Source organism: Montipora foliosa, chromosome 8 (assembly GCF_036669935.1).
Source record: "Montipora foliosa isolate CH-2021 chromosome 8, ASM3666993v2, whole genome shotgun sequence".
Taxonomy (NCBI): Eukaryota; Metazoa; Cnidaria; class Anthozoa; order Scleractinia; family Acroporidae; genus Montipora; species Montipora foliosa.
This window is the reverse complement of record NC_090876.1, coordinates 6,703,029-6,727,153: the sequence shown is the minus strand read 5'-3', so window position 1 is coordinate 6,727,153 and position 24,125 is coordinate 6,703,029. Positions and strand designations below refer to the sequence as shown.

At 39.3% G+C, this 24,125-nt stretch overlaps 2 protein-coding genes across 2 annotated transcripts in view; one reads left to right on the top strand and one right to left on the bottom strand.

The window, feature by feature from the left end:
• LOC137967931 (collagen alpha chain-like) overlaps positions 1 to 17,342 on the bottom strand; it is a 90,721-nt gene extending 73,379 nt beyond the window's left edge. Inside the window, exons 1-7 of the mRNA XM_068814533.1 lie at positions 17,117 to 17,342; positions 6,837 to 6,862; positions 5,725 to 5,763; positions 3,764 to 3,817; positions 2,430 to 2,528; positions 1,656 to 1,718; positions 762 to 806 (exon numbers count right to left, since the gene is read on the bottom strand). Coding sequence (XP_068670634.1) covers positions 762 to 806; positions 1,656 to 1,718; positions 2,430 to 2,528; positions 3,764 to 3,817; positions 5,725 to 5,763; positions 6,837 to 6,862; positions 17,117 to 17,186 — 396 coding nt within the window. The 5' untranslated portion in view covers positions 17,187 to 17,342. The remainder of the gene's footprint in view (positions 1 to 761; positions 807 to 1,655; positions 1,719 to 2,429; positions 2,529 to 3,763; positions 3,818 to 5,724; positions 5,764 to 6,836; positions 6,863 to 17,116) is intronic.
• A 5,121-nt stretch (positions 17,343 to 22,463) lies between these two features.
• LOC137967917 (transformation/transcription domain-associated protein-like) overlaps positions 22,464 to 24,125 on the top strand; it is an 84,215-nt gene continuing 82,553 nt past the window's right edge. The window contains exons 1-3 of the mRNA XM_068814514.1: positions 22,464 to 22,573; positions 22,907 to 23,025; positions 23,570 to 23,619. Of these exons, the coding sequence (XP_068670615.1) occupies positions 22,917 to 23,025; positions 23,570 to 23,619 (159 nt within the window). The 5' untranslated portion in view covers positions 22,464 to 22,573; positions 22,907 to 22,916. The remainder of the gene's footprint in view (positions 22,574 to 22,906; positions 23,026 to 23,569; positions 23,620 to 24,125) is intronic.

Sequence of the window (24,125 nt, the reverse complement as noted above, 5' to 3'; positions counted from 1 at the left end):
TGATCAAGAAGGAGCTTGGCAAGGAAGGTCTGGACCCCACTAGGTTTGGATCCATAGCCTGCATTCAGGAGGAGCTTCTGCAGCAGCAGCTCTTGGTGTGCCAGACAGACTCTTCCAGAGGCATGGAGGTTGGAGGAGTGAGAAGGCTCGGAACAATTACGTAAAGGAGTCTTTAGACTCGCTTCTAATTGTTACGAAGTCAATTTAGGATGGACTTTGGTGTTGTTTTAATTCTGTTGTTTATGCCAACATCTGGCGAAGTGAGAAGGCTCGAAACAATTTACATAAATAATGAGTCCTTAGTCACGCTTCTACGTGTTGAAAGTTAATTAAGGATGGACATTGAGATTGCCTTTGATTCTACGCTGTTTAATTGCCAACAGCTTGTTTCTCGTGTTTAGTAACTAGACAGTCAAGGAACTCTATTTTGATCATTACATGTCCACTTTGCCATCAAAATAGTTTTTTGTGGGCATAGAAATGGAGGTGGCTAGTGGTGGATATTTACCGAGCATGTAGTAATGATATACTACATGCAGAACAGGTTAAATAATATAAAGCAAAATGATGATTTTTACTCATTTATTCCGGCAACGATGACAATACTTCCGGCGTAAATCCTGTGTGAGTTCATCGGAGGTGAATAGCAAAGGATATTCAAAGAAATTTGAGTAGCCAATCAGAGCGCATCTTCAAGGCTATCCACTGTTTTAGCATAAATTATAATAAAAACAAAAAAAAACAATGGAGATTATACTTACAGGAGGGCCACGTTTTCCAGGTGATCCAGGGGGTCCCCTAGCACCCTAAATAAATAAAAAAAGACTCTAAATCTTTGAAGAGAATTTATTGTTGGATGGTGACTTGGGGATACTTGAAAAAAATCCAAGTGCTCCTTTTGCACGTGTACCACCTTCTGATTACTATAGTTTGGATGTTCTACACTGTACCACTAAATGGGTGCTTCTCATTCCCAGATCCCACTGTTTCTCTTAGCTGGTGGGGCCTTCGCATCAGAAAACAAGGAGTTTTGGAGACATAGAAATTTAACTTTTTTCATTGGCTAACTTGCGAAAAATAAAATCTTGAACCGGAAGTAAAAATGGTCCACGTGGCATTGCCAGGTCAGTAAATAAATATAATCAGTCTTTGTTTTAAACTATGATATTACTTACTGCTTCTTTTTGTGCAACACAAAAGGGTTGCATTCTTTAAGGTTCACATACAATGCAAATTGGAGATAAGCGAACTAAAATACATATTTACATAAAAAATGCGTTAACATGTCTCTTGTTGTCTTCATTTTGTCATTGCATTCTTAAACTAGTGAGCCTTTGATGTCACTTTCTCCTTGACCCAGCTTAAAGTTAGTAATGGTGGACCAATAAATAACAAAATTCCAGTTAAAATAAACAGCTGTCTTTTTAAAATCAGAACTTAAAACTTGGGTCACTTGGCTATAGTGTGAAGTTAAAATACTGTAGTTTTGAAATCCAAATTCTAATTTTTGGTCGTAGTAGCACTTAAACCTCAACTGCTTCAACTTAAACTGGTTTCAGTTGAAATGGTTGATTCCAAATGCAACAAGACCATAGGGTCACTTGGAAAAAATCTTGTTACTCCCTTAGGTAGAGATACCTTGAGAAAAGGCTTACCGGTTCTCCAGGTTCACCCTTAATTTGACCAGGCGCATCTGGATCTGGCCCCTTAACGCCACCCTAGAATCGAAAAGAAAGCCAAAAAAAAATTATTGTTTCTTTATGTTCTAAGGGAGTTAATGACACTGAATAACATGAAACAAGCATGCCAAACCTCTTTTACAAATACATATGAATTTAACTACACCATTTATCAAACATCATCAACATTCATTGTCATTGCTACAGGGCTAAAACGTGATGGTCGTCAGGTTGACCATGGCGACCAAAAAATAATTAGGGTTTAATTGCCCGACATGTGAGTGAGATAGCATATAATTCAGCCTGATATAAAATTATTGCATAGTGCAAAGTTGAAATTTAAAAAAATAACAAGTTGTTTAATTTGGCTACAAGTACCCCTCACTCTGTTTCTTCAACATAACTTTTAGTTTTTAAATGGATAATTCAAAGAGGAATTATTGAACCATTGAGAATTCTGAGACAATCAATCCATCACAAGATGCCCTTTTGATTTTTCTGTTACCACATGACTCCAGCCTCAGCCAAAGTGCTATGCTGTTATTAAAACAAAAAACCCTAAAGAAGTGCATTCATGTACATTCCTCTTACGGAAATCCAGGGCCACTTAATTATGTCCCGGGTGACCATGACATCAAAGAAAGTGGCACGGCTGGCCACCAAGCACTTTTAGCCCTGTTGTTGATGCCAAATTTAATGGCATACAAATAACCATCGACCTGTATCTCAGTACTTTGCAACTTAACTTACACTTAAACCACCAACTCCTCCTCCCCCAGGGGGACCAGGTTCTCCAACAACACCTCGTTCTCCAGGGTCTCCTCTTGCGCCAGGGTTACCAGGACTACCCTGCAAGACAATAAAAAGGTTGAAAAGATCATCAAAACAAATTATTATCTAATACCCACATGTACATGTACCTCAACCCTTACTTTACTTAATCAACAACGCTAGTAAGGCATTACAACACCAAACAAAAGGCAGCAGGTACAAAACACAGGTCACAGGTCGCTGTTTTGCCCATGTTAGGGATCGGTAAAACAATGACCTGTGACCTGTGTTTTGTACCTGCCAAACAAAAGGTCTTTTGAGCAACACAATGTTTCTGGTTTGTCTGTGTATTTTGACTTTTACACCTTCATAATATATGCATATACATATCTTCCCCACAGATGGAAAATCGTAGCACAACAAAACTCCATAGCACTCAACACTTCCAATTCAGTTCTGTGATACTGTACATGAAGTTACGCTAGTTTGCACATAGACATTGACCTGACTGGAATGGTGACAAGAAATAAATATAAATATTTGAAAAACTTAATAACCCTCTGAATTTTAATGCCCTTCTCGTTGAGGTCTCAATGTCCCTAACAAAGCCATTTTACAAATAGACTATTTTACAGTTCTGTGCTCAGGCCTTTGAATAAAAGCGAGGCTGGAGTTGACCTAATGCTTTTCTTACATGTATGTAAATAGAGACTTGTTAGCATTACAGCAACATGCTTTATGAGGTTAAACGAAGTTTAACCAAGTAAACAACTAGGAGCGACTGCAGCCAATTGGTCAGTGGATTTAGTATACTTGCGCATGTGTGGAATACCTCGTGCTTTGGGCTGTATCGCTTATTTATCAGTGTGGCGGGAAGTAGGAGCATTGTGTGTGGAGCGTTTAGCGGTTTTTGTTCCCTCCCTCCCTTCCCACCCTCTGCTTTCCACTATGTATCAGTGTGACGGGTGCCTGTTCTTCTCGGGGGTGTGGGGGCTCATGGCTGGGTTTAAGGTTTTGCCAGCCATCGGTGCAGTCTCCATCTTGGAGCTGGCTGCCAATAGTGGAAGCTCCAGGATGTTTCGGGCACCCAACCTCCAAAGAGCGACGTTGTTGTTTAACACAAGAAAAGCAATGAGGTTTGTATCAAAGCAAGGTCAACTCCAGCCTCACTTTTATTCAAAGGCCTCGTAACTGAACATGGAATTGTAAAATGGTTTATTTACAAAAGGCTTGACGTACAATATGTACTGCTCAACCTTTTAATCAACACGAGATGGGATGAAGAGGGAATTTGTCAAGTCACTGATACATACAGGATATCCTTGAGGTCCTTGGTCACCACTTGGACCCGCCTCTCCTTGATTGCCCTAGATAAAAAAACAAATACGGCACACAGTTCAGCAATCATACCATTAATCGTATATAAATGGAAAATTCTCTACATTTTGATTGGCTAAGAGAAATGCAAATTTCCGATAACACAGCGCAGAAAAGAGGCAACTAACCAAGCATTCTAATTGGTCAATGATGAACAAAATTCTCTGATGGACAATCAAACGTGATCCCCGCATGGCGCAATTTTGCCCGCCTTCCTTCTGATTAATTACGACAATCTCATCTCAAATTTTTCATGTAAATTAATCATTCAACCCTTTGATGCCGAAACAGGCCTAAACCGGCCATACTTAGTTTTGTACCCTGTCTAACGTTAACGCCAGATGATTTTACTCATCGATGGGAAACCCCAAGGAGTCAATGGGTTAATAATTATTAATAAGTATAATTACATGATATATTATTTTCTCCTGCAATTTGGAATAAATAATTAAGCACTCATAAATTTTTTCAAAGACTGAAAAATTGCACTCGCTTTACGGGCTAGTGAAATTTTGTTCATTTTCGACAAAAGTTACTCAAACAAGCTTACTTATTCCAAATTGCACTCTAAATAATGTGATTACCCAATACTAAAATGGAAAATTCACCACAATCTGATTGGCTAAGGTAAATGCAGTTTTCAGGTGACACAGAGCAGAAGAGATGTAATTCACTCCAAAAAGACTAGTATAGTAAGAAGCCAATTGCAAGGACTCTGATTGGTCAATAATCAAAGGAAGTCAAATTCAAATGCATCCCCATTTAACACAATTTTTGCATGCTTGGGTGATAAGTGACTGTTGCTTCCGTTTAACTGTAAAAATCTCATCTCCAAATTCTTTCTTCTTAATTTAGTAGGTAAACACAAGATTTTCCTCGTGCAATTTGGAATAAAATAAGTGCCTGTAAAATTTTTTTCAAAGATTGGAAATTTTTGTTGGTCTTTAAAATACACTCCTCTATGCATGCTTATGTATTCCAAATTACACTCAAAATAATATACATTGTATGACTTGATTGGTACCTTAACAAATGGATTGCACTAAGTACAATATGATGAATAATATATAGATAATGAAGGGTTTTATCAACGAGATCGAGAATTAAGTCAAATTCCTGCGACTAGCAGCAGTATAGAATCAGCATTGTATGTGAAAGTAACATTTTATTATATGGCAAGGTCTCTGTCTTTTTAAATTAAACAACACCCTTGCTACGAAAATTAGAGAGTTGGATGAAATCACATCTCAAGACTGTCAGATATCAGACTGAACTTTAACTAAAATTTTACGACACAGGGTTAATAAAAATTAATAGGCAGGGAACTGAGATGTGAAGAGGCAAGCAGCGTAGGGTGAGTGCCAACAGTGGTACCTGACCCTGAGGTACAGGCCTGAATATGAATGCAAAAAGAACACCTTAAGTAGAATAATTTTTATGTATGGGTTATTGACCAAGCGTGAGGTCAAGATGGCTGGATATTGGCCAAGTTCTTTTTTTGCGTTTTTATGGACCGAGACGAAGTCGAGGTCAATAAACACGCAAAAAAAGAACGAGGCCAATATCCAGCCATCTTGACCAAGTTTGGTCAATAAAGGATTTATTATATGACTTAAAACACCAAAAAATGATCTTTGATCTTGCGGGACCAAGCGAGAAATCCCGAGCGGGCAGTATCGCTCCATCTTGCCCGCTCGGGTAGCCAATCAGAGCGCGCGATTTGGTTCATCTTGCCCGCTCACGGAGCTAGTCATATAATAAATTATAATATTACATATTAAACTTCTTTCTAAAACTGCAGATGTCCACCTCTTCAAGTTCTCATGGAAATAACTTATCCAATATAGAATGGACTGGGTGAAAATATTTTTTAACTCAACAACAGTGTAAGACTTACAGGATCACCATTTGGTCCCTGAGGCCCAGGGTCTCCTCTCTGTAGAGTAAAAATAAAGAAAAAATATGTCAATGTACAGGTATGTACCTCTCCAGTGGACCTACATGTAGGAAAGTAATCAATAGGCTCTAAGCTCCTTTTGAACAATTTACATGCACAATGAATGTTGACACAACTTTCCATGACTTTACCCAGAATCCATGTACACTACAAAAATTAATTATTTTAATGATCCAATGTCAGCAGGAGCCTATCATATGGATTGAGCCTCTATCTTTCATACTGGGCCTCAAATTAAGGTCAACCCTTTCTTGAGTTAGAACGGTAATTCAGTTGTAGAATGCCTGTCGCGGGGAGTTCAAGATTCAAAGCCCGGTCAAAATAGAGCTACACCGTATGACAGTGGTATTGTTTCACGGCATATATAACTTCACAATATATGACGCTTTCTTCTTTGTTTTTTAATGGTCTTGAAAGAAGCAGACAAGTACCTGTACATGTAAAGAATTTTAAGAAAACGATGAAACCTTTGAGTTTGTAACATGTTTCGACAGAAGCTTCTGCCACCCTCAGTTAAAATACAAAGCAACGGAAGCTTCCATCTGACTAACTGAGAATGCCAGAAATTTCTGTCAAAACATGTTTTACAAACTCAAAGGTTTTGTCATTTTCTTAAATTTTTTTTTTTGCTGTGGAAATAAAGTCATTCTAAAAAGAAACATACACATGTACTCGGGAAAGGGTTGACTCAACAAAGAATAAGTGTTTACACACAGACGCTCCTGTCCATAGTTAAACGCAGGTCTACATTTCAAAGTCACTTTTTAATAATCCACCAGTCTCGACTTTCAATATATAACGAGAAGAACCATGGTTTTCATAATTGTGATTTTTTTGCACCATTTTACAAAAAAGCATGACCAAAATTCCTCTTTTGAGTAATACTGTAAACCCTCCATTAACCCCCCCACCCCCCCCCACTATAAACATGCTTGAAATAAAGAATTTACGGTATTTGTGATTATCATGCAGGATCCCTTCTCTATATAAGCAATGTATAGTGGTACAAACACCTATATAAACAATCTACATTTAGCTGTATCATCACTCACCACGGGTGGGTATGTTGGGGCTGGATCTGAACAGAGTAAAGGAAGGCTATTAGTAATTGTACCATTATTCTAACACACCACTGGAAGCTATAATGTAGTGTGATCACCACAAACTGACCCTTATTCTCCAAAAAACGCAAAACTAATAATAAATATTTATCACACAACAAAAGCTTGATACGACACTTATTTTCCAGAATAGCACATACAGCAATTCAGTGCATGCTGAATTTTGATATTCAACATAAAGTCTCCCTTTAAGCCTACATGTACAAGCACTTGCTACTTATTTCTAGCAATTGCAATAAGTAAGTGTAAGGGCTAGAGTAAGGGTATAATGCATCTGTTTAATTCATCATTATATCACAGCGAGGGGGCCTCGAGTTTATTAGCAGACACTTTGATCTTAACTGTCTGTTTTCCCAGATGTGCGTGGTGCTGTAGCTGGGTAGAAGACAATAGGGGACAGTTTATGATTACCACCCTGAGGTGAGGTAAAAGATCAGTAATGATGGACTCTATGAAAGCAACTGTCAATCAAGCTAGGTCACTCGCCACTTTCCGAGGGCTGAGCAGAATGGGAGAAGAACATGTTCTTTGGAGCCCCTCTAGATATCTAAACCTCTGTCATTATTTTGTTTCCCCAGAGAAGAAACATAATTAACTTACGTACAAAAAGCATTACATTTCAAGATACCATGTACATATACAGTACATGTAAGTGTAAATTAATGTGGCAGCTTGGAAAGAAGCTACTGTATAATCATAGACACAAAAAGCTGCAGTCACAGAAAGGTAATAAAGGACACTTCTTGGAAAATTAATACAAATATTGATATAAAGGCAACTGGGATTTATGTACTTCCCCAACGTTCTAATCAATCACCTGTCACAAATCACCACAGGTCTTAAAATGACATGAAAAACACACCTGAACTTTTTAGTTGTAAGCAGATCATTGTTCACACTGGGAGCACAACCAAAGGAAATACTTTATTCAAGAAATCATCAACTTAGGCATTCCACTGAATCAATAATATTTGCAAGAAACATTAAGATTACAACAAACTAATAAGTCATGAAAGTTCTTCTTAGCATCTTAAGATAAAATTCTTGATTCTTGAGACATCTACTGTAGGAACTGTCTCCACTTCACTTGCCACATCACAGTAAGCACAGCATCAGACAAAATGACAGTTGATAGTCCCTCAGAACATATTCCTTGAAATTTGATGACCTTTGTTGGAGTTGAGCTTTGAGGCCCTCTAAGAATCTCCAAGGAACATGGCATGTTTGCCTTCTTGCACACAACAAGGTTCTTTAAAATCTTACCAGATAAAACTTAATTTAAGTCAACTCTCTTTTGGATTCTATCAAATAAAGATTGAATCTGCTCACCTACAGGTCACAAAATCTACTAAATTCATATAAAAGCGACTTTTTTACTTAGTTTCAGGCAGGTATGCATCTCTTAGTAGCAAAAGATTTTAACAATTTAAATAGTTGAGCAGTGAGTGAAAGTCAGCAAACGTATCTGATTCACCTATTCCCTGCCCATTTTCCACTTCCAGCAACTTCTGAGGGGCAGAGGGGAAATTCAGAGAGTGAGGGCTGGGATTGATTTCATGAATGACCAATGGAATAATGCAAACCAGGCATTAGTCTCCAGATTTCAATCTCCAGAAGTTCATCTTTGATTTTTTCAAATTTGAAGAAACGAGTTAGGCACCGTCTCCTTGTTCTGTGAACTTCCTGAAATGCTTTAAGGATTGAAGCATCTTCCTGTTTTATCTTTCTGCCACAGAACTCCTGGCCATCACTTGGATGAGTACACCCCATGGGTTAGAATTTTTTTCTTTTTTTATGTTACAGTATTTCCCTAAATGTTCACGAGCTGGTGGAGGAGCTCCAAGACCCAAAGACGTAATGAAACCCACAGGCATACTTACCGAACCCCATTACAACTTACTGTAATCAGAAAAACAATAGTAGTGGCACCCGTTGTAGCAGCATAGTGGAGTTGGTCGCCCAGGTAGCGCCTGACAGTCCTCGTCCAAGATGCACTCATTACCTGGTTGGGGTTCACAGGTCACTCTCTTTTTGAGCGGACAATAATTATTTGCTGAAAAAAAAGTTTGATGAAACTTACTGTAATTGAAGAAAGATATACTCCGTACAAGGAGAGTGTATAGTATGTACCGGTATTCTACAGTCTTTTAGAAATTATGATTGTCATTTGAAAGTTTGTAAAAAGAACTTTGGGGTTTACTGCTGCATAAGAACTTTTTTGCTACTCTATAGTGTTATTTTTCTCAGCTTGTTATACTTTTAGCTTTTTTTGTTTTCTTAACAACATGATCTATAATTTTTGCAAACTGGCACACTGAGGACGGAGACAATTTTTTGTCAAAGATCTTGAGCCAACAATGACACGTCAGAGTAATCATTAAGAAGTCCTTTGCAAAAGCTACCAAAAAGGACTCTTAATCAAAATGCACCCTTACAAGGAAATACCGGTAAGATCACAACAACTGAAGGAATTCTTCGCAAAATAATGCATACTTCAGATGGCAGACCAATCTTATCTTTGTTTAAGTATTAACAGTGTTTTAAACTTCAGCCAGCTCTGGCTATTATACAACACCATACACCACAAATACTTTGCTTTAGAAGCAAATACAGACACTCAAGACCACAATTATTATTTAAGTAGCAAGCAAAAAGGAAGGCAATTTGTAAATTAAACTAGGCTCTGGCTAAAATAAAATGAAAATGCAAGGAGTAGCTTACACAACTAAACTACATGCTGTACACATAAACATCCAAGTGGAATTTTAAACAAAGGTTTGAATTATTATCTCACAAGTTTCACACACATGACTGCATGACTGCATGAATTGCAGATAATTGATAGACTGGAAACCAAAGCAAAGAGGAAAAAGAAGCTTTGCAATTAACATTTTATGTTTACAACAGCTCTTTTATTAAAACAACTATTAGTTTATATAGCCATTTAACTTACTTGTAGATGCCTGGGAACAAAGCTAGATGGGCCCTTAGCTTTAAGCGTTACTGTAAGCTACGTTATTGGAACCCAGGCTTGAGAAAAAGAATGAGAAACTAAAAACAAAAAATACATGCACCACAAACCAGTCCATTTCAGTTAAGCTTTCATCTTAAATGAACTTCCCCCTTAGGTGAAAAAGAAAGTTTTTCTTTAAATTGAGAACAGAAAAACAATATACCGGTAATTATTATTATTTGCTGTTCAATTATCGTTGCTACTGAAGGTTCAAATTTGAACTGTCAGGGACATTACCAACGGTTTTCACCTTAAGGTACCGTAAACACCTGCAGATACAGCTGTAAGCCGCACCTTTTTCCCAAAAATCGTCCCTGGAAATCAGGGGTGCGGCTTACATGTATCTGTGGGGACATTTGAAAAAGGCTGCTTCCGGTGTCTAGTTTTCTATCTCCGCGTCCGATCTAATGCCTGGTTATTAAGCTACGAATGTTCTGCTCTAGCATGTTGTAATGCAAATCTATGGATCAGAAAAACTGTGTTAAAATGAAGAATTCCTGCCAGCAAATGTACCAGAAAAAGATCAAACATTAATGTATGTCAAAGTTGGTAGAAACGATGTTAATTATATTAAAGCGCTAAAATTATGGGTACGACTTTATTTTCCATTTCAATTTTAATGATGTGTTTACGTTCGATGAACAGTGAATGAAGAAGACCTCTAAACACTCGACTTTGGATTTCTTTTGATTTCTTTTAATAACTTTTTTTCAACATTCAATTAAGCTGCTAAACTGGAGGTGCAGCTTATCGGCGGGTGCCGCTTATCTGCGGGTGCTTACAGTATTCAAAAAGCATGTAAAAAGAAAATTATTCATTTTTTACAGAAACATCCCAATGACTCATTTTAAACGGGTTTTGCTAAAAGCAGGCCCGCCGCCCAGCGGCCCACGGCCCACGGCCCGCCACGGCCCAGCGGCCCGGCGGCCCAGAGGCCTGGTAGCCCAGTCCTCATTTTCCACAGTTTTTCTGTCCAGCGGTAAATCCACGCGCATGCACAGATCTAAATCGGGTTTGGGTGTGCAAAATGGACGACGGTGAGTTTGAATTCGTTTACCACTTTAATAATTTGAATCTTTGTTTCTGTTTGTTGTTGTTTTAAACAGACAAAAACAACAGAGAATGACAACATTTTTCACTTAGCAACATGCGACCAAAGAAAGGATCAAAAACGATTGATGATTATTAAAATGGTAAACGAATTCAAACTCACCGTCTTTCATTTGCGCGCCCAAACCCGATGCAAATCTGAGCATGTGCATGGATTTACCGCTGGACAACAAAACTGTGTGGGCCTCCGAGCCGCCGGCCGCTGGGCTGTGGCGGGCCGTGGGCCGCGGGCCGCTGGGCCGTGGGCCTGCTTTTAGCAAAACCCATTTTAAACAGGTGTAATGGATAAAATATGAACTTCAAGCCTGGGTTTCTAACTTTTATTATACCTGCCAACTATCACATGCCTAACAATTGAATTATTTTTATTTTGGTATGCAGATCCCAGGAATACTACATGTAGCTACCTGACTCTTACAAAAACACCAGTATTACAGTGCAAGCATTCCCTTTACCGAAGAGCACCAATTCAAACGTGACGAAAAGGGACACCAAGACAACAGCAAAACAGTGACTTAAAGTCTCTGCTAAAATCGAGGTCTTCTGTAGATTTTGCATCAATCTTTCAGAGGTTTTGGGAGATGAGCAATAATCATGTTTTGACTGTGCTACCATCATTTTCAAGTTCTGATGTGTTCAAACGAATTTAAGTCGCACTGTTCAACAACAAAATTGTTTCTGGCTCATACACAAATGCACTGTCACTCTCTTAATTTCAAAGCAAACAGGGGCAAAGATTTAGGCAGGCTCATCATAGGATAAGACTGCAGCGCTCCTTGATGAAAAAAAAAATGGGGAGTGTATCACAGCCTGTGAAGATTGTCCCTTGCTTAGCTTGCTTCAATTAAAGATATGTTGCCTTGTTTGCCAGTTTTCACTGTTTTCCATTATTTAAGATCTTAAATTGTTGGAGCATTGTAAGAAATTGGGTGAATCTCATGCACTAGAAGGGGCAGCTCTTGCAAGGAATGTTGACAGGTATAATAATGATTAAGACGCACAGATGAGAGAGAGTTATTTTACATTTAGTGCATAGGCTTCTTAGACTAGTAGCAGTATGGAGCTTTAACACAGCCAAAGTTTAGGAGACTAACTAGAAAGTAGAAGCTCATGTTACATGTAGATCATGATATGACATAACATAATTTCGTTGCAAGATTAATTTGCTAGGCTCCCCCTTTTGGTACCAGATGCAATAAACATGACCCATGACCAGGGGCTTGTTTTGGAAAGTCAACCTTTGAACATGTTTTCAACGTAACAAAAAGAAAACTGACTGTGAAGTTTGATGACTCAAAAATTTCCTATCTGTTCCTGAGATACAGAGGGAATTGTGACACCCAAAAATCACCCGTAAAGTTTCGGGACTTTCGCAAAACAGGCCCCAGGTGACCAGGGGACTTTCATGGTGACCAGGCCGTCTCCCTTTTAGTTCCATTTACAGTCATCTAACTAACCAGTTTCGAGTTCTTTTTAGTTTCCAAAAAAAGAAAGAAAAACCTTTCACCTCTGAAATATAAAGACTGGTCTTGTCTGGGTACAGATATCAAATTTCAACTTCAACCCCAGAGTGAACGTGACACTCTTTTCTGTCTGTGTGCGTTGGTGGAAACCCTTGCAACTCAACTTTTTAGATCTGCAGCTTGAGGCTGTTTCATTTTTAGATTGTTTGTTTGTTTGTTTGTTTGTTTGTTTAACAGTGAACAACTGACCTAAAATAAGGAAAAGCACTCGACTGGAAACGGACAAAAAAAAAGGGATGCCCTTAAAGTGCTTATCACCTGAACACACTTTTCCACTTCACTTATTCTCCAAAATCGTCCCAAATACATCCTGTTGCTTTGAGAACCTTTTGATTGAAAATTTCCCTTTTTTTATTGGCTTCGAAAAACGAGAACAGTGGTCATACTTTGATCCATAACCAAGCAACAAAGGAGAATGGGTTGATACCGGGTTGATGGACATCACAAACTAAACTGCATTGAAATAGTTTTTCGAATCCAGTGATGCAAACTAATTTGTGACTTCAACCCAGTATCGAACCCATTTCCCTTCATTGCTCCGTTATTGATCATGACCACTTTTCTGATCTTTCAAATTTAAAGCCAATAAAAAAAGGGAAATTACAAAGTAAAAGTTCTAAAAACAACACGGCACATTTGGGACAATTTCGGAGAATAAACAAGTGGAAAAGTGCGTTGAGGTGATGAGCACTGTGCAGTGAAGTGTATGACAAGTGCAGAATGCAGACCACAGACTTACAAATAGCACTGATAAACAGTATTTAAGTTACAGCACCCAAGTCTGGCCGGTTTCGGCCGGTTTGGGTGTTAAAGGTCTTTAGTCTGCAGTCTGTGGTCTGCAAGTGTAAGACACCGTGTGCATTGCCTACATACAGAACAAGCCGCCATGCAACTAGAATGAGCAGTGTACATTGAAAAAGCAGGATTTAAATTAATAGGTGACCCTATCCGACGGAATGATGGAACGGAATGGTGGAACAGCGGAATTGCAGAATGCACGGAATATTCTAAAATACGAAGTGTATTGTATATGTAAAACACGGAAAAAATTGAATATTTTGAAACAAGGAATATATGGACATTCTAAAACACAAAATATACGGAATATTCTAAAACGCCGGATGAAAGGAAAGTCTTTTAAAAAAGGATATGAAAATTGCATTTTTTGTCAATGAGTAGTCGGTAGGATAATATAACTTCAGATGATAATTTTACTTAATTTCCACGCGACATGTGCTCGCAGGATGTCCTCATACCTTTGCTGAATTTGAGCATCATTTTTCGAAAATTCACAGAGAAAGGCGATCCTGAAATCCATAATAAAGCTATCTCAACATGATTGGTGCAAGAAACCAGATCAAAGGAATTCGAAGCATTTGAGTCTATTCAAATCTACCAATCAGTGCAACGTGACTATTGGCTTGCCAACGCTTTGCAATGCTTGGCAACGATCACGTTACACTGAAGCTCAAATTCAGCAAAGGTATAAGGATATCCCAAATCGATTGGATGCTGGTGTTTCTAATGTGAGAATTTCACTGGTTTGGCATCAGTTCCCACTTGAACAAGACGTCAGGTTACTGGCCGGCAGCTCGGTGTTGCCTGCCTTGTCAATTTTCTTGACTCTCTAACTGGTGGTCGAGAAAAGATCTCGAAAAATAAAGCCTAAAACAGCTCGGAACAACCAAAACAACATAACAAAGGACTCGGTTAACACTTTGTTTGATCTTTCATTGAGTTATTTCTTTTCAAACTTTATTGCTGAGCAAATCGCAACTGCAGTAGTGTATTTATCCTTATACAGATTGATAACAACAACAATGACAGAAGGTGGTATGCCTGTGACCGATCATAACAATATCTGCTGGGGAAATCGTGTATGAACGAATCAGGTTTTGTAACAAATACCTCCAAAAAGGTATTGACTTCGCAAATCAGGCTGGAAGAGAAACGATAACATGTCGTACATTATGTTTTCAAGGCAATTGAGACATCGTCTTTCTCCATTTTTCCTTTTTTAAGTGTAGGAAAGTGCGCCTGCGATGTTTTGACATAGTCCGAAAGGCACAAATGGGGAAGCGGGGAAACATATGTATTGCCCAGGAGTGAACTCTTCTCTGTAACACATTTTTTTGTCTTTTGTCGCAAGGAAATGTAAAATTATCATCCAAAGTTATGTTATCCTACCCAGACTATTCTCGGGCAAAAAATGCAATATTTATATCCCTTTTTAAAAGACTTTCCTCTAATCCCATGTTTTAGAATATTCCGTATATTCCGTGTTTTAGAATGTTCCATATATTGCGTGTTCAAATATTCGATTTTTTCCGGGTTTTAATAATATTCCATATATTCCGTATTTTAGAATATTCCGTGCATTCCGCAATTCCGTCGTTCCATCGTTCGATGTCGTTCCATCGAATTGGACTAGGTTCACCCGGATTTAATTGATTCGGACCTTTTATTTACTTTAATACGTTGGAAAGTAAGACAAAGCACATCACCAAGACATAAACACAACGGAATAGAGCCTGACAGGTGTAATTAATGAGGAACTTCCAAATCATTCCAGCGAGTACGACTTGCATGGTGAAATGGACAGCTGTGTATGCCGACAACAGCTGTCAGAACAGCTGTTTATGAATGACATCTAACTATTGCTAGTTATGCCAGTATTCTTACCTGTTTTTTAAGCCGTTTCTTGCACTTTTTAAAACCTTCCGGAACTCTTCTCGGCAAAAATGCCACTTCATGCATTTCAAACGAAAACGTGTGCCTGTACTAGCCTTGTTCCCAGACTCCCTCATAAGGCCAGGCAAACTCCTCGGGGAACGATACACTTCGCCGCAAAAAACAAACAATTCTTGGTTTTAAAGGAAATATTGACGCGTAGTTAATGCGAAAAATGTTTCCAGCAACTCAGCCCAGCTAACCGTTTTATTCACTGTTATTACATGAATCAAGACTTGTTAGTTTTATTCAGAACAGACAAGAGACTTTAATAATCCGCCTTCCGGAAAATTAGCGTTGCGCAGGATAATTTGGGCAAAATGGTTAAAGGGAGACTAAAATTCCCCATTATCACGAAAGTTCTGCTCTATCGGTCAATATGCCTTTCTTTTGCGGTGTAACGCAATGGAAAGGTCACAATGTCAAAGTGCTGAAAATAAAGTTCCATTGAGAACAGATATTTCGTGATTATTGAGTTGAGGAAGAATTTCTTCATTTCAGAAATTTAGACTCTTGTCTTAGTGCACTTTCCCCCTTTTTTTTCCTTAAAAGGCTTCGGAAAGTATTTTCCTTGCGCCTTGAAAGCAAGAAAGACCAGGCTACTTAAGACAAATTCCACAAGAAGTTTCAATGATCAGTGAATGATATTACCTTTCAACAACTAGAATTTTTCGGATCACGAAACGCGAAAAGAGGACACAGTAGTTTTTGTGCTTTATTTGCCAAAACAGTTGCAAGAGTGGAGGTGATGTTGAAAAGCTACCTCACGATATTTTCAGCTGTTTCAAACACTAAAAGATTTGGCTTATATTTGTCGCATTATCAGCTAAATCTCTTACTAAAATTCCCGGGCTTGGCGCAAAGAAAATCTTAGTGGTAATTTTGTTCATTTCCGTGGGGGAATTAGTCTTCTTTATCAACCCAAACTTTTTTGTGAGTCTTTGCGAAAGACCGACACGTGTATCTAAAGGAAAACACAAGAGTTACCTTTCCGCAAAACTACAAATTATATACTGGTTTAAAGTGCATCCTTGATAAAGATTAAAACAAAAGGTCTTTGTTTAAGTGAGAATTAAATGAAAGGGGTCATTCCATTTCTTCGCACAAACCAACATACTGCATGCCAGAAATAAGCTCGTGAATGCTTTGATAAGTTTAACATTCAAAAATGATCTAGAGCAGCGGGAATTGTGCGCACAACATTGCAATCCGTACTCGTGAAACCACCCCTTAAGTACTAAAGTAGTACTAAGGTCTTAACTGATGTGTTGGACAGTTAGCATATTTAAACAGAGATTTTTGTTTATGAAATTCTCCTAAAAATCCACGAATTTACAAGCGTTCCCAAATAGATTTCGTTGTCGAGTCTGAAATCAAGCCGCAGTGACACGAGTCGGTTCAGGGTGGCCGGAATGCAACCAAAACACTAAGTTCTTTGTTTACAGACTAAAGCACAATTTCAAACGAATAACATGTAGTTTTCCCTTGATTTTATTTGGAGCTGTTTAAATCAGAAGTAATTTGAAGCCTGTTGGGTATTTGCGCAAAAAGGAGAGTTAAGTATAAACCCCAGACGAGCAAACGTGTGATCCGAAATGAAAAACCCCTTGTCCTTTAGCAGAAGAATTGCAAGCAATATGCCAGGTACGATTAATACACGGGGAAATTTGCAAAAAATATTGACCTTAACGCTGCTCCAAGCTGCCACATATGATAAGGAGGAAACCATTACCAAGCCTTCATGCAAAGCAAAAATTATGCTACTTGTTGGACACGCGAGCATCAAGAACAAAATACATTCCATCATGCCATGCTTATAGATCTTCACTGCTTACCTTGTCCTTGTACAAGAATAAATAATGAAAGGCCTATTAGAAGAGTTGAAACCGCGTTGGAGGGTAACATCTTGGTTCAAGGCCGGTCCTTTATGGTGCAAAATGCCTTTCAGCACTACACACCGACAAATGGACCCACAATTTGCCGCTACAAGACGAAAATGCTAGAAGCGCCAGCACAGCGACTGATGAGGCGCGGTTTGAGCAAACCTATCTGACTGGCTAAACTGAGACATTCAAGACCTGCAAATTGACACTACTTCTATTGTATTGGAGACGCCACATCAGACAAAACTGTTTTGTAAGTTCACGACTGGGACTCATTGATTTCGAAATCCGCTCACATGTTTCGGTCGCGGAGATTACTTTTCGGAGCAAGGTTAAATAATATATTTGCATAGCTTGGAGAGTGATCAAAGACAGTAGATTGTTATAAATCCTTCTTGCAAGCTAGTTTTCATTTTGCAAATATGCAACGTTCAGACGTGACAGGAAGTGTGTTACCTAGACTTGTTTAAATCCGTCCGCTTCTCTCCGAAATTTAATTAACTTTTAAAATATGTTAGGACTTCACATTTCACATTTTAGTTTTCAAGACGCGTTTCCCTGGAGGAACATGCAACATCTTCGACGTTCTGGATGCGTGATAGAGTGATTTTTTCGCGCGCCCAAACAACTGAAAACTGATTGCACGGAGGCTATTCTTCGAAATGCTAAACAGAACCTTTCTTGTCAGTCATAAAATGCGCTGCATGCCTTGGGTACCGGCAGTCTAGGCCATTTTGAAATCTTCGTTTCAACGATTTTAGAGGAAAATAGAAACTGCTCGCAGTCTTGTCTTTTTTGGTCATAAGCATTTTTTGTCTGCTTTGAGAGTAAGAAAATATTTAACGAAAATTTGCCATAATTCTCTCTTGCTGACAAATTTTGGTGAAAGCTCAGAACTCAAATTTCGACAAATAATTCGTGGCTATATCTTGGATTTTTCAAGTGGTAGAAAGGTTGGACGGAGAAATGAATTTCCACCGAGGGCGGGGCGATAGCCGAGGTGAATCTATATGGAGCCGTTCCCACCAAATTTACGAGAGTATGAAATAGAGTGAGGTGTCGGTTGCGAGATGTAGCACAGACAATTTACGATTGGTACAGCTAAGGTAAAAATGTTACGGTTGAGCAATGTTTGCCGGAATGGCATAGATCTAGTTAACCTATATGGCAGAAATGCTACCTACAGCAAGGGAGATGTTCAATTTTGCTTGCTTTAATTTAGCCTGCATTGCAAGCGTTTCCGAGGGGTTTCACAGAAGAAAAAGACTAAGGTGCGGGCTTTTCGATGTTTTAACCGAGCAAAAAAGGGGGCAAGAGCAAAAGAGAATGCCCCATTTTTTCCTCGGTCAAAACATCGAAAAGAATCCCACGGAAACGCTTGCTACGCAGGCTAGCGGTAATTTTTAAAATAACTGGGGGGGGGGGGGGAAGGTATTATAAGGGCTTAATGGGGACGTGCGGCCAGCCGGGGTATGTTTTTCGGGATTTTTGTCTTGAACAGGGCATCGAATTTATCATTTTTTGTCTTAATCAGGGTATCGATTTATCAATTTTTGTCTTAAACTGGGTTAAATGTCCTAAACAGGGTATCAAAAATCGGAATTCTGTCTTAAAATGGGTAGGAAAATTACCGATATTTGTCTTAAACAGGGTCAGGGTATGAGGGGCCGCGCCGCACCTCCCCACCCAGGGATATATCGAGTACCCCCTACCCCCGCGAATTTAACGACGTTTCGCGCGTGGAATTGCCCAAGCTAAGGGCCCGGGGCTGTGGGAGATTTTAACAAACAATCTGGACCCCACTCGAGAAAAAAAACAGAGACCAATAGTTTGAGGATAAACATGAGCCAAAGCGAACGGAGTAGTGACAAAAGCCAAAATGGGACATGAAATAGTGAACCGGTCCAGGCACCTTTAGCACAACCTACTGGCATCAAATGGTGTAGCGATGCACGAACTGGCTGGTGCAGCTAGTGCAGCTTAAAATAGACAATTTAGCATGCTCACTTCAAAAAATTCAGCGAAAAAGCGGACGCTTTTCTATGACATCAAATGGTCGAACCTGTGGTGGAGATCGATTGACTGGAAACACAACCACCAAAGGAACCCCGATCTACTGCAGGCATGACGTCATGGAAAATTCGCGACAAAGTTATCCTCATAACAAAACACTGGCCTTTCGTAATTTCTTGTCAAAGGAACGGTATGATGTAAATAGGAGAATATTGAGATTTGTATTTGCAAATTTCCTGTCCTCTTAACCTTAAAGTCAAACTCTACATCTCTATGCAATACGCGCATCCAAAATTCCCTCGTCTTACTGTATAAAAGTCGGTTTATTTTTTAGGCTTTTCCTGCGTATATGAAAAACACGTTTTCTCTCCCGTCCTCTTCTTATGCATGATCTTCTCGGAAATTGCATTCCGTCTCTCAATAAACCTAGAACAACCAGTTGTTGTCTTGGTTCTTTTTCTTACGTATTAGCTAAGTTGCGGAATGCGCCAGTACCTGATTTTGTTTACTATTTTTAAAAGAGAATCCAGGGCCACATTTTGTACAGCGGCTTTTGTTTTTGATTAGCATATCTCTAAATATTAGGTATTTAGTCATGTCTCTGTAAATGCTATGTATTTTAGCTGTCATGTCATGTCTCGAAGATGTCAGCTCTTGTACTTATTCTGAAATTCGAGATGAAATAAAGTTTATGCATCTATGTATGTTACCTTCAGTAGGGCGCGTGCGTACACTTTGTAAGCTGAGACTCCAGTGCTTACCATATGGCAGATAAAATGACTTTTGCCTTGAATATTTAGGCGGTCGATATCTTACCCTAAATTGTAATGACAAGGGCGGTTTGGAGCTGTGAGTAGGCGTGGGATTTGTCACATATGGTTTAGGGGCCGACATATCTCTCCCTCAATGCCGTACCGGGAGGCAAGGTCGGTAGCAGAAAGCAGCGAAGGGCCAACTGCGTCCAAAAGCGATCGCACGGGCCGAAATCCCGGGATGACTCGTTTGGTACGACGCTCCAGCGCCACGTCTGGAGGTACTGCATTTTTCTCTCTTGTTCAAACATCCCGTCAGCGCATGCGTAAATGTTCTGGCTCTCCCATACCTGGTCTTTACAAGGAATTGAGATTTGAGTTGATTCTGCAGGCATAAAGGTAACGTAAGAACCGTACGTGTCTGGTCTTCTCGAGACAGAGGCGAGAGATGGTTTCATGCAGACTGCGGGGACGCCTAAAATGCTTTCTTGTAAACATGGCGGTTCACGAGTGAAGTTGTCTCTCTGGCCTTTCTGTGGACGAATTCCAGGACCTATCGATACAATTTGGGCAAGTTTTGAAAGGTAAAAATTTCAATCGATGATGTATTTCGCTGGTAGGACTGGGTGGCCCGACACTTATGAAAAAAAAAAAACAAATCTAGAAAATGAGAATCGGGGGTCTTCCTTTGTCACGGAATAGCAGGATTACCCAGAATTCTTTATGGGCATGAACGGGGCAACTTGAAAAGCACGAGACTGGCCTTCATCAAATTGGCTGAAGCGCGGCCAGAGGAAAAAGTAGTAAGAAGACGATTTCTAGCCAGATACTAAGGAGTAGCCCTGGTGTGTGCTATTAACGTAGACTTTTGATTTCTGAACGAGTTTTTATCATGGAAAATTCGCGACAAAGTTATCATCGTAACAAAAAACTGGTCTTTCTTAATTTCTTGTCAAAGGAACGGTATGATGTAAATACGAGAATATTGAGATTTGTATTTGCAAATTACCTGTCCTCTTACCATTAAAGTCAAACTCTACATCTCTATGCAATACGCGCATCCAAAATTCCCTCATCTTACTGTATAAAAGTCGGTTTATTTTTTAGGCTTTTCCTGCGTATATGAAAAAAACGTTTTCTCTCCCGTCCTCTTCTTATCCATGATGTTCTCGGAAATGACATTGCGTCTCTCAATAAACCTAGAACAACGAGTTGTTGTCTTTGTTCTTTTTTTTACGTATTAGCTAAGTTGCGGAATGCGTTATTCGATTTTATTTGTACCACTGAGTTTGTTAGTTTTCAAGTAGAATCCATGGTTACTTTCTGTAAAGGGGCTTTTCTTTTTAATTAATAAAAAGGGTAGATGAGCCGTAACGTGTTAGAACGAGGTTAAGTTGGGGTATAAACCTGCCAACTTAGGGTAAATGAAGGGAAACGTTCTTATCTTAGAGTAGGTGGGGTTAACTTCGTAGAACGAGGTTTACTTGTGGTAGATTAAGGTCAACGAGGTATAAAGTTGAATGAAGGGGTAGTTTCTAAAGAAACTGTGGTGCTGCGTCGGTATAACTATAACCGGAGGTCACTATAACCGGAGGTATAAAGTTGCCTACTTTGGGTACACGAGGGTAAACGTGGTTAACTCAGATAAGATGAGGTAGAAGCACATTAACCCTCATCTACTGTAAGCGAACTGAACACGTTTACCCTCACCTAATCCAAGTTAAGCGCGTTTACCCTCATCTAACCTCAGTTAACCATTTTTTACCTCGTTGACCTTCGTCTAACCCAAGTTAACGTCGTTCTATGAGGTTAACCTTGGGAAGATGAGGGTAAACGAGGTATAATACAGTGGCCTACTTAGGGTAGTTGAGAGTGAACGTGTTTAATTTAGAGTAGATGAGGGTTAACATGGCAGACGGAAGTTAACTTGGGGTCGACGAAGGTCAAAGAGGTATAAAGTGTCCTTCTGAGGTTAGATGAGGGTAAACTTGGTTAACTTAGAGTATGTGAGGTTTAACGTGGTAGAACGCAATTAACTTGAGGTGGAGGAATGTCAACTTAGGGTTGATATACAACTTTAAGCATTGTATACCACACCAAGATTCATTTAGACCATCCCTCTACCACGTTTGCGTACAAGAACGCCCTTTACCCTAATCTACTGTAAGCGGACCACTTTATCTCTCGTTTACCCACATCTTCCTTAAGTTGGCCACTTTATTACCTCGTTATTCACCTATCCCAAGCTAACCTCGTTCTACAACGTTAACCCTCATCTACTCTAAGGGCGCTTTCCTTTTATAAGAGCTGGCCGGCCAGACCCGTCAGTTTGCAGAGAAAATGCAACAATTTGACGGAACACTTGCGTGATAATCCGTCGCATTCTTCTGGAAGATTGTTATGTGTGGGACGCTTGTCATTTTTCGTGTCCAAGTACACTATATGCATGCTAGCATGCAGGTAAAGCCACATCAATACACGGAATAGTAACCGCGCGCTTTATCTTCAATATTTTGCGCAAGCGCAAAAAGACCCTCCAAACGGACGGTCTCAACCCAGTCTGTGTAAATTGAGCGGGAGCAAAGATGGAGAAGAGGATAATCCTGTGTTAATTTAGTTGTTTTTCAATTTGGACTGAACGAAAGTAATTGACGAAGTATTTTGTATTCGTTCAGTTGTCTATTTGGAACATTTTTTAGCCAATCAAAGCCAGATAGCTTTCAACTTCCGTGGAATAAGCAGGCGTGCATTAATTTGGCGAGGCACAGAATTCAATGCAGTCTGTTGAGTTAATTTTTCAGCCAGTCCGAAACAATAATTGCAGTTTCTAAGTCTTCAGTCCTTTGAAAGTCAGCCTCTGACTACACCAACAACAAGAAATTGAAGCATCTTTGTGCTCGTTGTCCAGACGTTTGGTTCAATTTTTATCGTTACACACTGTACCTTAATTTCAATGAAAGGATTCTTCATTTTACAGGTAGTTTGGGATGGCTTCAGCAAGTCCTGCATCTGTTACATCCCCACAGGAGGCTGGACCTACAAACATCATAAAGATGTTTACAACTTACACTAACATCTTATCTGAAGCAACCATGTGTGAGTAGTGGTTAAAAGATCAATCCTTCACTGATTTTTGGAAAAAAATATCCAGGCTTCATTAAAGTCATCACCAAGTGATAAGGAAACTGCTACTTTAGAAGTTTGTCGGGAGGGACCTGTTATGCTATTAAAAGTCAATGTTATCAAACAGTTCGCAAGATAGGAATATTTCATTTTGATGTATGTTTACATGATTTGACACGAAAAGAGACTTTCATGAATCAGCTGAAGTACATGTAATGTTTTTCAATGGAAAACTTAATTGTTGAACAAACACAAAGTTTAAGTTATGGACATTTGAGAGCTTGCTAATTTTTTCATGCTTGCTCTCATTCGAGCATTTTTTATCTTCTTCATTGACCGGGTAAACATGTGATTTAAAGGATAATTTAGGGTCCTTCAAAAGAAGAGATTTGAGTTCTTTCACTTTCACTGTACCTTACTGAAGTAACACCTTTGTATAGCTTAGTACCTTAATGCCCCAAAACAAAGTGAATTTGTATCACTGATGTGTGTAGAACTTCATTTTCTTCATCCACAGCTGAGGAAAAAAAATTAAAGGCTGCACAAGAAATCAGTGAAAACTTTGAGGTTTGTTGACTATATTATGTACGACTGCTGATATATTTACAAAATACCCTGCTGTTTGGATAATTTTTTCATCTGCAAACTTTTGAATAGTGTTCATTTATGGTTTGATGTGCAATCTAATTGGGCAAAGTTTTTATCCTAACATTTTTATCTTTCAATGATCACCCTGCTTAAGTTAGGATAAGAAACCATTATTATCGCACACAATTGAAGACGCAGTATTGTTTGGAGGAAAGAGGCCGTAGATGAAGTGTAGTCCAGAACCCAAGCTGCCCTGAGCGGCGTGTACCTATGCCAAACTCCTAAAAGATTGAACCAGCAAGGGGAAGGGACGTGCCACCGTTTCTCACCCAAGCTAGGGCAACCCTGGCATTGCTCCAGCGTGGGACTAAAGGGTTGGTGCCATCAAAACTTATCCCCATGGTTGTGGAACAGAATCCTTCCTCACTGAGGCTAAAAACTAAAAACAGTTGCCCCAACCAGGATGGTGCAAATGCAGCATTGAG